The 15,197-nt window shown below is 32.4% G+C and overlaps 2 protein-coding genes across 3 annotated transcripts; both read left to right on the top strand.

Annotated features, from left to right (window-relative positions):
• The first annotated feature begins 3,453 nt into the window (after positions 1–3,453).
• On the top strand, positions 3,454–5,916 carry LOC128155748 (neuronal acetylcholine receptor subunit alpha-7-like). 2 transcript variants are annotated; one of them, XM_052817593.1, is made up of 4 exons: positions 3,454–3,563; positions 3,914–4,478; positions 4,816–4,912; positions 5,406–5,916. In XM_052817593.1, exons 2-4 carry the CDS (start codon positions 4,371–4,373, stop codon positions 5,813–5,815), a joined length of 615 nt encoding a protein of 204 aa, XP_052673553.1. In that variant the 5' UTR covers positions 3,454–3,563; positions 3,914–4,370; the 3' UTR covers positions 5,816–5,916. The 2 variants fall into 2 exon arrangements, with proteins under 2 accessions (XP_052673553.1, XP_052673552.1); XM_052817592.1 differs by lacking the exon at positions 3,454–3,563 and having other exon boundaries at positions 3,824–4,478.
• Positions 5,917–6,380: 464 nt separating this feature from the next.
• Positions 6,381–12,085, top strand: LOC128155745 (neuronal acetylcholine receptor subunit alpha-6-like). The gene is made up of 8 exons (XM_052817590.1): positions 6,381–7,038; positions 7,687–7,844; positions 8,463–8,507; positions 9,009–9,118; positions 9,952–10,182; positions 10,284–10,503; positions 10,925–11,021; positions 11,380–12,085. The coding sequence occupies exons 1-8, from the start codon at positions 6,999–7,001 to the stop codon at positions 11,790–11,792; spliced, it is 1,314 nt and encodes a 437-aa protein (XP_052673550.1). The 5' UTR covers positions 6,381–6,998; the 3' UTR covers positions 11,793–12,085.
• Positions 12,086–15,197: the final 3,112 nt, after the last annotated feature.

Below are 15,197 nucleotides of genomic sequence, written 5' to 3'. Positions count from 1 at the left end.
ATCTTGTGAAATCAAAAAAAATTAAACACTTGCTGTGGCCTTTAAGTCGACATTTGGATATATATACTAATGATGTTTTATCCATAAACAACAGTTACTGTCACTCTTTTGTTAACTCAGTATATCACAGTGAGCTTAAAATAAAATATACCACAAAGTCTGTGTTTCATATTTGGATATTTTAATAGAAAAAGACCTTTATGGTAACTTAACAACAAAACTATATGATACACGTGATGGTTTTAATTTTTCTACGTCAACTTCCTATACTTATGTAACAATATACCATCATCACCTGCTTATGGGGTTTATGTCTCTCAGCCAATTCGTTATGCAAGAGCATGCTCTACATACCAACACATTCTTAAACGAGGCAATCTACTAACGAACAAGTTGTTGGAACAAGAATATCAAGAACCTTGACTAAAATCATCTTTATGCAAGTTTCTATGGTCGATACGATGACCCTGTCAGCAAGTACCATGTTTCATTATGCCACACATGCTGACTAACGTTTTTCATACTTGTTAGATCATTATTTATACACCGGACTAACTACGATTTCTTCCGTTTCTCATGACGTTGATAATGAGCACACGGTGGGTGCGACCAGTCGGCAGGGGATGCTTACTCCTCCCAGGTACCTGATCCTACCTCTATCTTTTTAGAGGTCCACGTTGCTCTTCTTTGACTTTGTATTTCGCCTTATGGATTTTTGAGATGGTTGACAGTTTGTTATTGTTATTTTTTTCATTTAGACATATGTTACCTATGATATGTGTTTAACCTACACATAAACATATTAAGGTTAAATACATATTTGCAAAAAGATACTCTTCCTTAGATGAATTACTCTCATTCATCATTTCTTACAAATAACTGCTTAGTTTTATCAAATTATGCCTTTTGAAACCATGATGCAATTCTTATACTCGTTCATGTCCTTGTCTGTTTAAAGTAACATCGGGAGCCTCCGCAGCATGGAACACGAGCGATGCCCAGGAGGTCAGGAGAACCATACTGTCCTCCTCACATCCATATGTCCGACCATCTCGGAGGACAACGGTCAACGTGTCCCTCAGTCTTCTTACTATCAACGAGCTAGTAAGTGGAAACTATATGACCGATTGCATGAACTAGTTAGAAGAACTGATATCACTTTAAACGGACAACTAGTTAGTTAGTGGAAATAATTGATTGCATGGGCTAGTAAAAAGAACTGATATCACGTAATTCGGGGTACAGGTTAGTTAGTTGAAATTATTGATTGCATGGGCTAATAAAAAAAACTGATATCACGTAATACGGGCAACAAATTAGTTAGTGGAAATTATGATGATTTAATGACACATGGCCATCAAGTTAGTGGAACTTGGTTAATGGAATGGATATTACTGTATTGACCAACGAATAAGTAAGATAACACTAGATTACTGTCAACGAAAAAGTAAGTAAAACAAATGTTATTGTTTTAGTCAACAAGTTATTATTACAGATTCACTTAATCTTACTGTCAACTAGTTAATAAATATTACATTAACTTCAACAAACAACAAGAAAGAAGTTGAATAAGTGTCATTTTATGAGACATCTTTTAGGCAACATTCATTTCAGTGTTGTATGTGAAATAACAATTATTTATACAATAGAATGTTTATGGCAAATTGAATTGTTACTTTGTTTAAATCGACAAGTTAGTACATGTAATTTATGTATCTCACCAATATAAGTAGTTAAAATCACAACAGTATTCAAGGACAACGACGAAATTTATTATTCATACGATACACTTCTTCAGCGACTTGATAAATTGAATTAAGGGAGCTGGGGGGTGGCTGCCATTTTAGACAATATTTATCTCCTTCAAAAGAAGAGCTCCATATAAAAAATATAGAAAATGATAAAATTTCATATGAAAATATATGAAATTTTTCTGTACCAAAAAGTAGTTGATAGCTTCAGAAATCGCATATAAAATTTTCAAATAAATCTGATGGTTTTATATTATATTATATTTTGACCCCCAGCCTCCTTAAGAACCGTTTAAAAAAGAGCTTGGACAGCACATGACAAATTTCGATTTGATGAAGGTGGGGCTCTATTCATGGTTAAGCCTCTAGTCACTGTCTAATAGATTTCAATACATTGAACGCAATGACACACTCCGTCTTCACAAGGGATGTATATTTCAGCGTCGATCTCACACAGCAGAGCAGAGATCTCTCTATGGAGAAGGCTTACATAGCCATTGCATTTTGCCTAATCCATTTATGTAAATGTATATTTGCATAATAAAATATTTACATCGACCAAGTATTATTCCCTCTATTTCTTACGGAAACATAGTTAATTCATAGCTCTATAGAAACAGCCAGATTGAAATCTACACGCCCCGTTTATTGATTGGTCGAAATCTACAGCGGCTGAAACTGAAAAGAAAGTGACAGGACCAATGCAATGTCGCTACCTTCATATCCCGAATAGAAAGCATTTTATTGTTTAAATATGTTCAAATAGGATCTTGGCAAACAGCTTTTCAAGTTTTGACAGTCTATGAATATTAATGAGCTTAATCTAACGAAATAAAAGAAAGGAGGCCAATATTTGACAGCATGGTTGATGAGCAATCTAGACAGAAACATCCCACCGAAACTCCAAGCTCTTGTTAAAACGGTTCTATATACTTCTTCCAGTAAACAAAAGATAAAGTTGGGTATCTTAAGCTAGTAATTGCCACTTGTGTCAAACAAAATGCAACTGTTAATTATTTAACTGATCATTAATTTCTGTGTAAGGGAGTGAGATTGATATTAATTACCATATTTAACAATGAATTATTACGCCAGGGGACTACTTATAAAACATCAACGCTTTATCCTTCAATCAAGAAATTGTACAAAATGAACCTAAATGGAAACTGGGTTTTTTTTTGCAGGACGTAAAGACACAACGGTTTTCAACAACTGGCTGGCTCACAATCGTAAAATATAACTTAACAATTCTTTATCATATATTAAATACTATTGTATTAGGAAGTACATGTATATCAGTATTCAATTTTAAAAGGGATAACAAAAAAATGATCAATAATCCTATACTTAAGGAGATTAAGGAGACTGCATTAAGGTCTTTGTGGATTTGATTTATGGAGAGTAATTTTTATGAATAGAAAGCATTTTAAAACACCGAAAACATTTTTAAAAACAAAAAATAGAGAAGATTTTAGCTTTTAAAGCAATGAATAATTAGGAAAACTATCATTAAAGGTTTTTTGCTTATATTTACAAAATGTGGTCTTTTTTATGGAAAAGATTATTTGTATTGAATGTATGAACATAAGAATGAACTGTTTTGACCATGTGACAGGTGTTATTGCTATTTCAATATCCTGTTATTACTACTTCGGTTGCTTCTTATTACACACAATTAAAAACAAGAAATAATTTCCTTCAGAAATGGGTGGATGACAGGCTGAGATGGTCAAAGGCCAAGTACCCGGATGTGGCCCACGTCTATTGCCCTTCGTCTGAGATTTGGACTCCCCAACTGTTCATTGTTAATTCGTGAGTCCTTTGAAACGTCTTTAAGGAGACATTTTGGTGGTCATTACATTACGGTTTCCTGTCAGTTCCACTTGAAATTTTCAAAGAAATGATTGTTGATCATTGTTCTTGCCATAAACTATCAGTAAACAAATATTCAACATTTCCTACCTTAATATAATAAATAATATCCAACATCTATATGAACACAGACCTTTTATACCGTAACTGTGTACGGTATAAAATACATAAATACATATGTATATAAATGTCCCTGACAATCTAGCCCTTATGAATATATAAATTCCAATATACAAGATTTTAAAAAGCAATAATTTTTTTTATCCTTTGGGGGCGACGTGAAATATCAGTCAACAAGAGGTATCTATTTTGGAAGATGAGCATGTATTGTTGAGCGTACGTAGAGACGGTTTGGTGGAGTGGAAGTTGCCGCGTATATTCAGCACGTTTTGCGTCGTCGATGTCACATACTACCCGTTTGATACTCAGAAATGTGTCATAGAAGTTTCTAGCTGGGTATACACAATTCAAAAGCTAGTCTTATTACCTGCAAAGAGCAGTGCCAACTACGAGGATATACGGTCAGTTTTGAGATCTTTGGCGAACAATTTTTTACTGCATTGATTTGTCGATTGCAATTTTGTACACTGAGTGAATTTCAACGAAGCTTATGTCACTTCATTTTGATTTGACAGACCGCATGGAGAGTGGTCGCTGATTTCATCCTCTGTTTTTACAGAGGAATTGCATGAGAGTAGAGAAGATGGCGTTGTTGAAACTTACTCACAACTAGATATTTTTGTTGAAATGGAACGGAAGTCGTCCTACTATGTGACCAGTGTGTTACTTCCTATTGTACTGACGTCCTTCTTGAGCTTATTTGTTTTTTTATTACCAGTTGAATCAGGGGAAAAGGTATACATTTTGTTACCATTGTTAATGTAAAGGCGGTGCAATTCTTGCGATGAGGCACAATCTGAAAATACATTTACATATAAAAACTACTGGCATCTGACGATATATATTCTTCTCATGATAAAAAGTACCCCTACCTAAAGCTAGGTGCCTGTGGCAAAAAACTGAAGAATAGGTAACCGGAGAAAAGCTTCTGATTTTGTTAAATTTCTACCTCCATTTATCTATTTCTTTCCAGGTTAGTTACTATAAAATCCTCAATCTGCTGTTTGTTCAAAGAAAATATTGTTAAAATAAGATGAACGACCTATAGAGCAATAACATGACCTTTTTCTAGGTTGGTTTCATCCTCACAGTGCTTTTGGCTCTTGAAGTACTGTTGACCTTGGTCAGCGACCAGGTGCCCTCAACCTCCATCAATACCAGCATTTTGTGTAAGTTACACGAGACTTATCCGTGATAATCCTACACGTTATATGCACTTTTACTCTACGATGTACACTGTAGGTGTCTAATTCACAATTTTATCCTGAATCATTTAGGCGTTCGTCAAACTTTCTAAAAAAAAATACCACAATTGAACAAGAGAACATTCTTCCACAAACACACCTGTTATAATATATCGATATTTAGCTAAGTTACCGGAATATGACATAAAGTTATCTTTGTCAAAGTATACATATTAATTTCATGCAATTAAAGTTCTGACCAAAATAAACAAGCAAAAAATGATCATGTAACATCATTGTTGAATAATGTATTCATTAGAACTTTCTGGATTTAGACGTCCTCCTATATAAACAAATGTTTACATTTGAACCTATAATTAAAATGCATTACAACTATTCCGGAGAATGTATTTCACAAAATTAATTTTTTTATCCATATGGGTCAGTAATTTGTTAATTAAATTCACTGTGTTTTCAGCTGTTCATCTGGCGTTCATGATATGTTTTGGAGTAGTATGTTGTTTGCTGACAGTGATGGTACTTATAATATACGAACGAGACCCAGCAATACCCATCTCTACACAATGGAAATGGCTGTACAGAAAGGTCCTGGTGCCTTCATCGTGTTGGAGCCTGTGCTCTTCTCGGGCTAATAAAAGGAAGATCAATGTCAAATCTAATAGACATGTTGGGACTTTGAGTGATGGTGACACAGACAGTATAGAAGGCAAGGGCGTCTCCAATGATATAAGTTGGAGGGATATTGGTGCTGTGTTGGATCACTTTTTTTTAGTTTCTATGGGAACACTGATCACGGTTTTCACTACTGGTTCATTGATTGCTCTCACAACTGGAACAAGTGATTTTCAGGGGCACGTGCATCATTAATGTTGTATTTTAACTACAAACTATAAAATACATTATTCAAATCACAAGGCATGATCAGACCGCCGAAAAGACCCGCACAGTGGCAAACCTATGGACAACAAATCTAATTATATAAAGAGATGAAGTCCGTGCAATAATAGGAACACTTAATAAGAACACAGTGAATAGTTTCCAGTGAATTATGAGCTTAATTTTTGATTGATTATATTTATAATTTTTTGCAAAAATGTGGGCTTATTTGTAGGTGAATTTAATATAATTGTTAATAAAGAAAATAATTTGTTATCAAACCGTAATTTTTATTCGTTGTCTTTTCTTATCACGGCACTTTTCCTGATTATAAATAAAGTTATTAGACTTAAAACCATTTTAGTTCGGTTTCAAAATCTTATACATTTTTTCATGATTTTAAACACAAAATTGCAACTTTAATGTTAATTATACCAGTATATGTTCAATAATGAAAGTTGAAGTGGGGAGAGTTAAATTACAATTTTTTATGTTTTGGGTTTTTTTTTTAATATAATGTAGGTCAAAACTTAAGTCTGTAACCACATACTTCTATGCTCTTCTGTCTTGTGTCCAATGCTGAAACTGTCGCCATGTCCATTTGTTTTCCTTTATTTCTTTATCTACTGATCTCCTGTAGGCTTATCTCTCTTTCTTTTACCGGTCGGTGTCCATCTTAATATTATCCATGCTGTTGAGATTTTCTTTATATCTTTAGAAGGTTTTACCTAGTGAACTGCATGGAAAACCTCCATATGAGGTCTTTATTTATAACAGTAAATTATCGTGTGGTGCTTGTAACTTTCTGGTAATGTTTATCGTCTTCAAAATGTGCAGTATTTTCTTTTTGACAACATTTTTTTTGTATTTAATTAACTACCTATGCGTGAAATGTGCATTGTGACTTTCAGTAAGTCTTTTAATTAAGTAAAGTGATAGTGTCTTCGCGATTGCAATCGAACTGTTTGTATAGAAGAAACAATGGTAAGTAATAACAAAGAAACTGGTTAATTTTAGTTTGAATTTGAATAGCGTTATTCGAATTGTGCCGATTCCGGATGACATAGTATTGTGATGAAGATAGACAGGTCATCAAAACAAGATCTTATTTCATTACACTTTGAACACGAGTAGTCAACTTGCAAAAGGATCAAATGTTTGAAGAACTTGCAAAATGACGTTAGCATTGTGTTTGCTGTTTCTTTATTCTTTTGGTAAGTATTTTAATCAATAGTACCACTGCTTTTACAATTGGTTTATGTATGTGGTGAAAAACCTGGACTGAAATTTTAAGGAAATGTTTTGTCAGAATTGCCAAAATTGCAAATATGTTTTAAAATATTGTTTTGTAATATTTATAGAATTATATACAATTCAAATTTAGACTCTAATTTTGGGAAATTGGTTGGTTTTTTTAATTTTTATTTTCATGCAATGTACATGGAGTATTTGATTTTCTTATAATGATGATTATCATCGTGATATTTTTACGATTATTATTATTATTACTAATGTGAGCCCAATTCTAGAAAAAATTTGTGGCGAAGATGAATTTCTTTCATAACACAGATGCATATTCAGAGTGATGTAATAATTAAATATGATGCACTTTAAGTTATTGTATTAGATTAATGAATATTATCATCATAATTTTTTAACAAAATACAAATAAAAATATAGTTCTTATAAATACGTCTTATTTTCCTGAATTTTTGAAATACCATATCGAGTTTTGAAGAATATTGGATTCAATTGCATTAGGTTTTAAAATACCAGCATCACTAAAATATACCAATATACAATAACATGTAACGACATCTTTTGATATTTCCTAGTAATACTTCTTCGTGTTTATACAATAGACAGCATGCTACAACCAACCTGGGGAGCTTGGAGCGATGCTGACGTCCATGCAATACGTAAATCCATCCTATCAAACACAACGTATCACAGACTGACCCGTCCCGCTGAAACTATGACCGTCAACGTCTCGCTAAGTCTCCTGACGGTCAACTTCTTGGTGAGTAGTGTTTGTAAAGATGTCGTCACATGATACGATTTATCATTCATTTATTTATCCTATCATTTATTTTTTTAATGAAATTCAAATATACCTAACTCAAGGATATTGGTATAGCACGAGTTAAGTGTTTGATGATTAGGAAATTTGAACCGATTTTATTCTTTGAATTTTGAACTCCCATTTCCGTCATTTTATGGTTCAGCAAAGTTTGCAGCACATTACCACAAAAAACTAACTTGACCACATCTTAAATATTTGATAAAACGACATCAAATGAAACTGAACCCATTTTTAGAGTATAAAATGCATATAGCTGGTTGAAATTTTCAAACCATGTAAAAATGTGCTATATCTTTGAACCAGACATGTAGAATTCAAATCAGATTAATGATTTCATTGATAATGGGATGTTTAATCGAATTTTTAGTATGAATACGTTCCTTCATCATTTATAATTATGTTAACTGTGAAAATGTAGCACGTGACCACCTAAAGTTTTTACTCTATTTGAAATATTGTTGTAAAGTAAAAATAAAATATGGCGATTATACGAACGTTTTTGCATTTTTATCATGATCAGCAATAAAAAAAACTTGAACTTGTTCATCTTTCCAGGACGTTAGGACTCAGACCCTGTCCACAACGGGTTGGTTAACCGTGGTAAGTAGTCTTTTATCTAGCATTGGTTATACGCACTGGTGAGTGTTCCACCATGGGTTTGCTAGCAGTGGTTATAAATCCAAATGTAATTACAAGTTAGAACACAATTATTTGAAGTCAACCACTCGTTGAGGTGGGTGATACATGTAACTAGTCCCATCATGGGTTGGTTAAAAACTTTAATGAATAAACCATAGAAAGAATACCGGTGAAAAATAGACAACAATAGTTTCATTAGAGTGTAAATAATTAAAAATATAATAACAGTGAGATAACGAATACAAAGAGTTTGATAACTGCTTTCATGAATAATCGACTGCAGTTAAAAACAGGCAAGTAGTCCAATAAAGGCGGTTTTATATTCGTAAGTATTTTGCCTAAAATTGAATTACAGTGCTACATTCACGTACATGTAATGCAATTACAGATATAAGAATCGAAATTCCTTCCTCATAGAATTTTTGAACAAACTGATATTGCAATATATGTTATTTTTATAAGGAATGGCAAGATGATCGGTTAAGTTGGAACGCTGCTACATACCCGGATGTAGATCACGTGTACACGCTGGATTCAGAAGTCTGGAAACCAGAGTTGTTCATCGACAATTCGTGAGTTATCTAAAGATCCTGTAACGTCACGTCATACATCCAGAGAAAGTTAGATAGCTGGGTTTTGTGTCACTTTATATATGTTCTTCAATAAAAATTTTGAAATATACCTGAGGAACATGTTGCTTTACAAGAAACAACATAATGTATAATATATATATAATTATATAGTAATCTGAATCCAATGCATCTACAAAATATAAGAACACTTTATTATTATACTTTAATTTTCTAAATATCGCAAACCCCCTCTATATTGATATTATCACTTATTATTGTTTACGCCAGTCATAGGACAAGAGGTCACGATTTAGATAAACGTGAATCTCCGTAATATGAGGATGTTTGCATTGTAATGTCCTTTACTTCTGTTTGTACTCTTATTTTGAACTATGAACCCTTTCTGGGTGCACATTATCAAACTTGATTGCACATTTGTATCTAACGTAAATTAATTTACGTTAGATACAAATGTGCAATCAAGTTCTAGGACACCAGAATACATGTTTAGGTAAATCACTATACTAGGAAGTTCTAAAGACCCCCCCCCTTATTATGCCTATTTCTAAATGGGCCCTAGTGGTAGAGGGGATTGAACAGTTTGACAATCATCGGATATCCATGGGTAATAAAGTCCTTTACTCATCGCCCGACGATCTTTGAACAACTTTTAGGAAAATAACTGGTTACATTTTAAGAGCATGGCTGGTATTATTACCGTTTTCTGAATAGTTAAGAAAGACGGGTGCAAAAAATGTGGAAATATATCTTTTTGTAAAGAATAAAACTTTTTCGACTTTAAGAGCTCATTTTCTTTTTTTTTTTCTTTTTAGTGTGGCAGATGTGTCAATACTGCAAGACTCAAACGTCATGTTCAAGGTTCAACGTGACGGGGTGGTAGAGTGGAAGTTGCCGCGAATCTTCACCACTTTCTGTGACGTTGATGTGACGTATTACCCCTTTGACACACAGAACTGCGTCATAGAGATTACAAGCTGGGCATACACCATTGATGAAATCTCGTTGCGGGCCACCAGAGATTCTGTTCACAAAGAGGACTTAAAGTAAAGAGAAAATAATTCAACATAATATTTCATACAGTTATTTTACCATATTAAGTAAAGTCAGACTAAAATGAAATTGTAAAAATCGATAATGTTTACAGACCGCATGGGGAATGGACAGTCTTGTCATCCTCTACCGAATTAAGAGAACTACACGAGACAAAAGTAAACGGATACACGGAAATATTTTCGCAACTAGACTTTTTCATCAAAATGCAACGGAAGTCAAATTACTACATAACCAGTGTTTTACTTCCCGTTATTCTAACATCCTATCTAAATATCTTCGTCTTTTTACTTCCGACTGACTCTGGAGAGAAGGTATGTTTCTTTGTAAATAAAGGTGATTAAAAATATTGAACTTTCAAAGTGAATAAGAAAGCTTTCATTTTTTAAGGAGGGCAGTATGGTCGGGGTCAATTTTAGAGTGTATTGATCTCCTTTTAAAGGAGAGCTCAGTTAAAAGATTGAGAATAATACTCAAATTTAAATGTTAAATCTATGGAAGTTTTCTTTGCTACATAATACAAATTGAGTTTATATCTCAAAACGTCATATCTAAAATTTTAAGGTAGATCTAACGATTAATTTGTTAATTAACCAACAATACACCTTTGTATTGTGTCCTCTAAAAGTAAAATGTTATTTTGTCTTTCCGTTGACCATATTTAATTGCTTTCCACGATTCATAAAACGACGTAATGACGGGCGTTCCAGGTTTTCCAAACGTTTGATGTTTCAGGTGGGATTTATTTTAACCGTGCTTTTGGCCTTGGCAGTGTTACTGACTTTAGTGAGCGATAGCATACCCTCAACATCCATCAACACCAGTGTCCTCTGTAAGCAATTCTTAATTTGTCAATGGAAGTATTGAATAAAGTACATTTACTTACCATATGTTACTTTATAGTGTAATTTTCGACTGTTGTTTAAAAAGTAAAGCGGTTGATATACTTTTATTTTGAAATAATTTTATTGTGCTAATTGTAGTTTCTTTTAGAGGTTAAATAAATGTAGAAGGACAACATTTTCTTATTATTACCAGACTATTACATATGTTAAAGGTATCCATGTTGCACATTCTATAATGATATTCCATCTTCAAATGTAATGTGACATTACAATGCAATGTCTGTATCATATTATGTGATCAGATATAAAGAAAAATGTCTTCATATTGACGTTTTAACTTTTCAGCTGTGTATCTAGCTGTGACGTTGTGCCTTGGAGTTGTCTGTTGTTTCCTTACTGTTCTCGTCATCAAGATAAACTTTAAGGAACAAGATACACCAATTTCAGACGGATGGAGGCTTATCTATGACAAAATACTATTGCCATGTTCCTGCTGGAATAAGCGTTTTTATAAATCCGCAAGGAGAAGGGAATCCGTGAGCTCCGTGGACCTTAAGGATGAGACTGTGGTCATGGAGTACGATGGCGAGAAAAACGAATCGAGCCCTGAACCGGAACCATCAGACAAATTGAAATGGACACACGTGGCCACGGTCATGGACCACTTTTTTCTTGTTGTCATGGGGATCGTTACGACAATGTCCTCAATAACATTTATGATAGCGTTATCTGCAGGAGGAGCATTAAATCAGAGGTAACCAACACCAGGACTAATTAGTGCACGTATTTTCAACGTCAAAACATATATTATAAGGGATGGTCGTTATTCTGCAGACATTGAAGTAAGAAAAAGTACAGCCGCCGCAAGAATTGTCAAGAAACTTCCAATTTTGGCCTTCAAAGAATCGATGAATTTTGAAACGGAATGAACATTTTAAAATACTTGAAAATCTAAACTATCGATTATGTATAGAATTCACAACAGTCCTGTACCAGTGATACTGCTTACCTCTTTTAGAAAGATATCTCTCACTACAGTTTTCGTTATGAACACAATTATATATATATATATATATATATATATATATATATATATATATATATATATATATATATATATATATATATATATATATATATATATACACACACACACAATTGCTTGGAGTGAGAACCTACTTGTATAAAGTTGTTAGAAGCTGTTTTCAAACCCTATGTATATACAATCAAATATGCTCAAACTAACAAAGCTGTGTTCTGTATTATTTTTATATTGTATGATATTATATTAAAATATTATAAAATTATACTGAATACATTATTACTTGGTAGTTGTTTAAACGCAAGGATACCTCTGGCGATATAAGTGGACCTAACAGATAAGGTCAGATTCAGTCTGTGCTCATTATTTTTTGTTTTATTAAAAAAATTTTATCGACGACAACTTATAACTTAACTCATAGCCGAGTGGATAAAGTGTCGAGCTTGTGATCCGTACATACCAAGTTCGAATCCCACAGGGGCTTTTTGTTGTTACTTACCAAATTGATTTTTTTAGATGTTCATTTTTTATCCCCAAAATGCAAATTTTTCGCTTATATGACATATGTATAGTTTATTTTTCGCTTATATGACATATGTATAGTTTATTTATCATTATATCTTTCATAATCAAATAATTTACAGTTAATTTGAGTGACTTTTTCCAGGTGTGTTATTCCACCTTAAAAGTTCTTCACTTTGAAAATTCTTTGAATCAAAACTATGATTTTCGTGTTTTGAAGGTCATAATATACAGGTGCAAATTGATGTCACTAAAATAAAATATTTACCATAGCTTTGTGAAATAGAGATAGATATTTTTAAACTGATGTCGGTTTATATAGTAAAGAGACAATGTGTACAACGCGGTCCGTAATCGGGCTATTTTTTTAATTTTCAAATTGCTGTAACAATATGTCTTAATCATGTACGAATGCCTATTTAGGACCTAACAAAATATTTTTGAATTTGATATAACGAATTTTTGAATTTGCGAAAAAAGATATAAATCTTTTTATCAAAGTGTTGAATCCGTTATAACGAATTAAACTTGTCTAAATTGTGTGAGGAAATCATTAACGTGATTTTTACCGGATGTTTTGTTGATCCTAAGGGTATTGAAAATCATAATGAATTTTAAACACTTTTTGCAAGAATCTGGTCTTTACTCAAATAACCCTGCAATCACCCCAGCAAAATTGTTATTTAATAAAAGTTTTTAATTATCATGCAATTTTGGCGTAATGTTTTTTTTCTCTTTTATTTAAACAAATATCATATTAAAGAAACATGTACATCATATATTCAATATATTCATTCACAGATCATTTCCTAGGTTAGAATACATATTATTATTAGATCTTAATTTCTTCGCATATTTCAAAATATCATTTTGTAAACAAGGATTATATTTTAGTTTTTGTATAAGGTTTCTTTTTGACATAATTTCATTATCAAATCTGCATTTCATTTTATATTTGTAAATTGTAAAACATACAAAACATTTAAGATTGTTCAACATAACTGTATGACTATTATTATCTTTATAAAAACCTAGGACTATAGTTTTCCATGTTATTGTGAGACGCAAAAAAGTCCCTACTCGTTTCCATATTTTGTTTACCATTTCGCAACCAAATAACAAATGTTGTGTGCATACATCACATAGTGGAGATACATTTTCATTCCACTTGCTTACTGCCAAATTATTGTTTACAATACAATGCAGTAACTTATGGTTAAATTCTGCAATATTATTTTCATACATTTGTTTAATTTTAGAATAATAAATTTTTTCCCAGTTGAAATCTATTGTTTCAAGATTAAAAAGCTTTTCCCACATTGATTCATACAATGGGTGCAGAAATTTTGTATTAACTAGTATAGAATAACAAAAATCGCTTTTCAAAGAATGAATATATAGACAACTGTACATTCAAAAATCGCTTTTCAAAGAATGAATATATAGACAACTGTACATTGTTTTTAAACAAAAAATAATAATTACAAGTATTTTTACATGTTTTGCATTTGAAGAGTTAAATAGATTTACATACGAAGAATATGCCCCTGCGTATTGAGTCAACTAAGAGGCAAAAACACCATGTGCAGGTGATGAAGGTATATTGCGACATAAGTAAGGAAAGTTGACTAGAGAAAATTGAAGTCATCCCGTTTATCATAAAGTTTTGTTGTTAGGGTACCATCAATGTCCATGTCCAGTAAAATATCCAAATATGAAACAGATGACGGAGACACTGTAGTATCTTTTACTTCAAGTTCACTGGGATATATCGAATCGACGTAAGTATAGAAATAACCATACGTCGCCGATATACCTGAATGTTGAGTTGAAGGCCACAGCGAGTGATTTATTTTTTTCACGTACAAGTTCTTGAATAAATTCTGCTTCATAAGAATACAAAAATAGATCTGCTAACAATGGGACACAATTGGTACCCATGGGAATTCCAACAGATTGTTGGAAGACTTGATTTTATACAAAAAAGTTTGATTTAACAAATTGACAAAGAAGAAATCAAGCGGAAGCAGTTTTCCCGCGTCTAAACTATTCTAATTATTACAGTATTTAAGGATGTTGTTTACTCAGGGTTTGAGTTCTCAAATGCGGATTGTTAAAAAGTTCAATTTCATGAGTAAAATTTGTTTTAAATACAAAAAGTATTTATAAAATGAATTATTACTGACATAACAATTGATATGTTTGCTAAATTATGGAATTAGGCTCTGACAAAGTTTGACTTTTAGCAAAGCAGAGGAAATTCGGACTAAATTTTTCAGATTTTTGTTTTCCACTTAAATATTTTTGGTAGTACTGTAATATATAAAGTTATGATTTTATTTGTTAGTCAACATAATTTTGCATATTTTCTGTTGGTTTTATCTTGCTTTTTCGGTTAGATAATCGTATGGCACACACTACAAAAATATAGAAAAATGCTTAAAAATGATAAAAGACACCATATCTCAAAATTTTGATCAATGACCCCATATACATTTTATGCCAGCAGAGAAAGGTCAATATATTTAGTTTAATACTGTTAATGTTTTAGCATTATCATCATTCAGTTTTTTTTAATATTGAATTAAAAATGGGTAGT

The sequence above is a fragment of the Crassostrea angulata genome, chromosome 7, assembly GCF_025612915.1.
Source record: "Crassostrea angulata isolate pt1a10 chromosome 7, ASM2561291v2, whole genome shotgun sequence".
NCBI classification, from domain to species: Eukaryota; Metazoa; Mollusca; class Bivalvia; order Ostreida; family Ostreidae; genus Magallana; species Magallana angulata.
This window is presented reverse-complemented; position numbering and strand designations above follow the sequence as displayed.

Bases quoted from the DNA above. Each gene is read 5' to 3' on its own strand.
- LOC128155748 (XM_052817593.1), top strand. From the start codon at position 4,371: ATGGAACGGAAGTCGTCCTACTATGTGACCAGTGTGTTACTTCCTATT. The intron at 4,479-4,815 runs GTATACATTTTG...ACCTTTTTCTAG, and splicing joins CAGTTGAATCAGGGGAAAAG to GTTGGTTTCATCCTCACAGT. The intron at 4,913-5,405 runs GTAAGTTACACG...CTGTGTTTTCAG, and splicing joins CATCAATACCAGCATTTTGT to CTGTTCATCTGGCGTTCATG.
- LOC128155745 (XM_052817590.1), top strand. From the start codon at position 6,999: ATGACGTTAGCATTGTGTTTGCTGTTTCTTTATTCTTTTG. The intron at 7,845-8,462 runs GTGAGTAGTGTT...TCATCTTTCCAG, and splicing joins TCCTGACGGTCAACTTCTTG to GACGTTAGGACTCAGACCCT. The intron at 10,183-10,283 runs GTAAAGAGAAAA...TAATGTTTACAG, and splicing joins GTTCACAAAGAGGACTTAAA to ACCGCATGGGGAATGGACAG.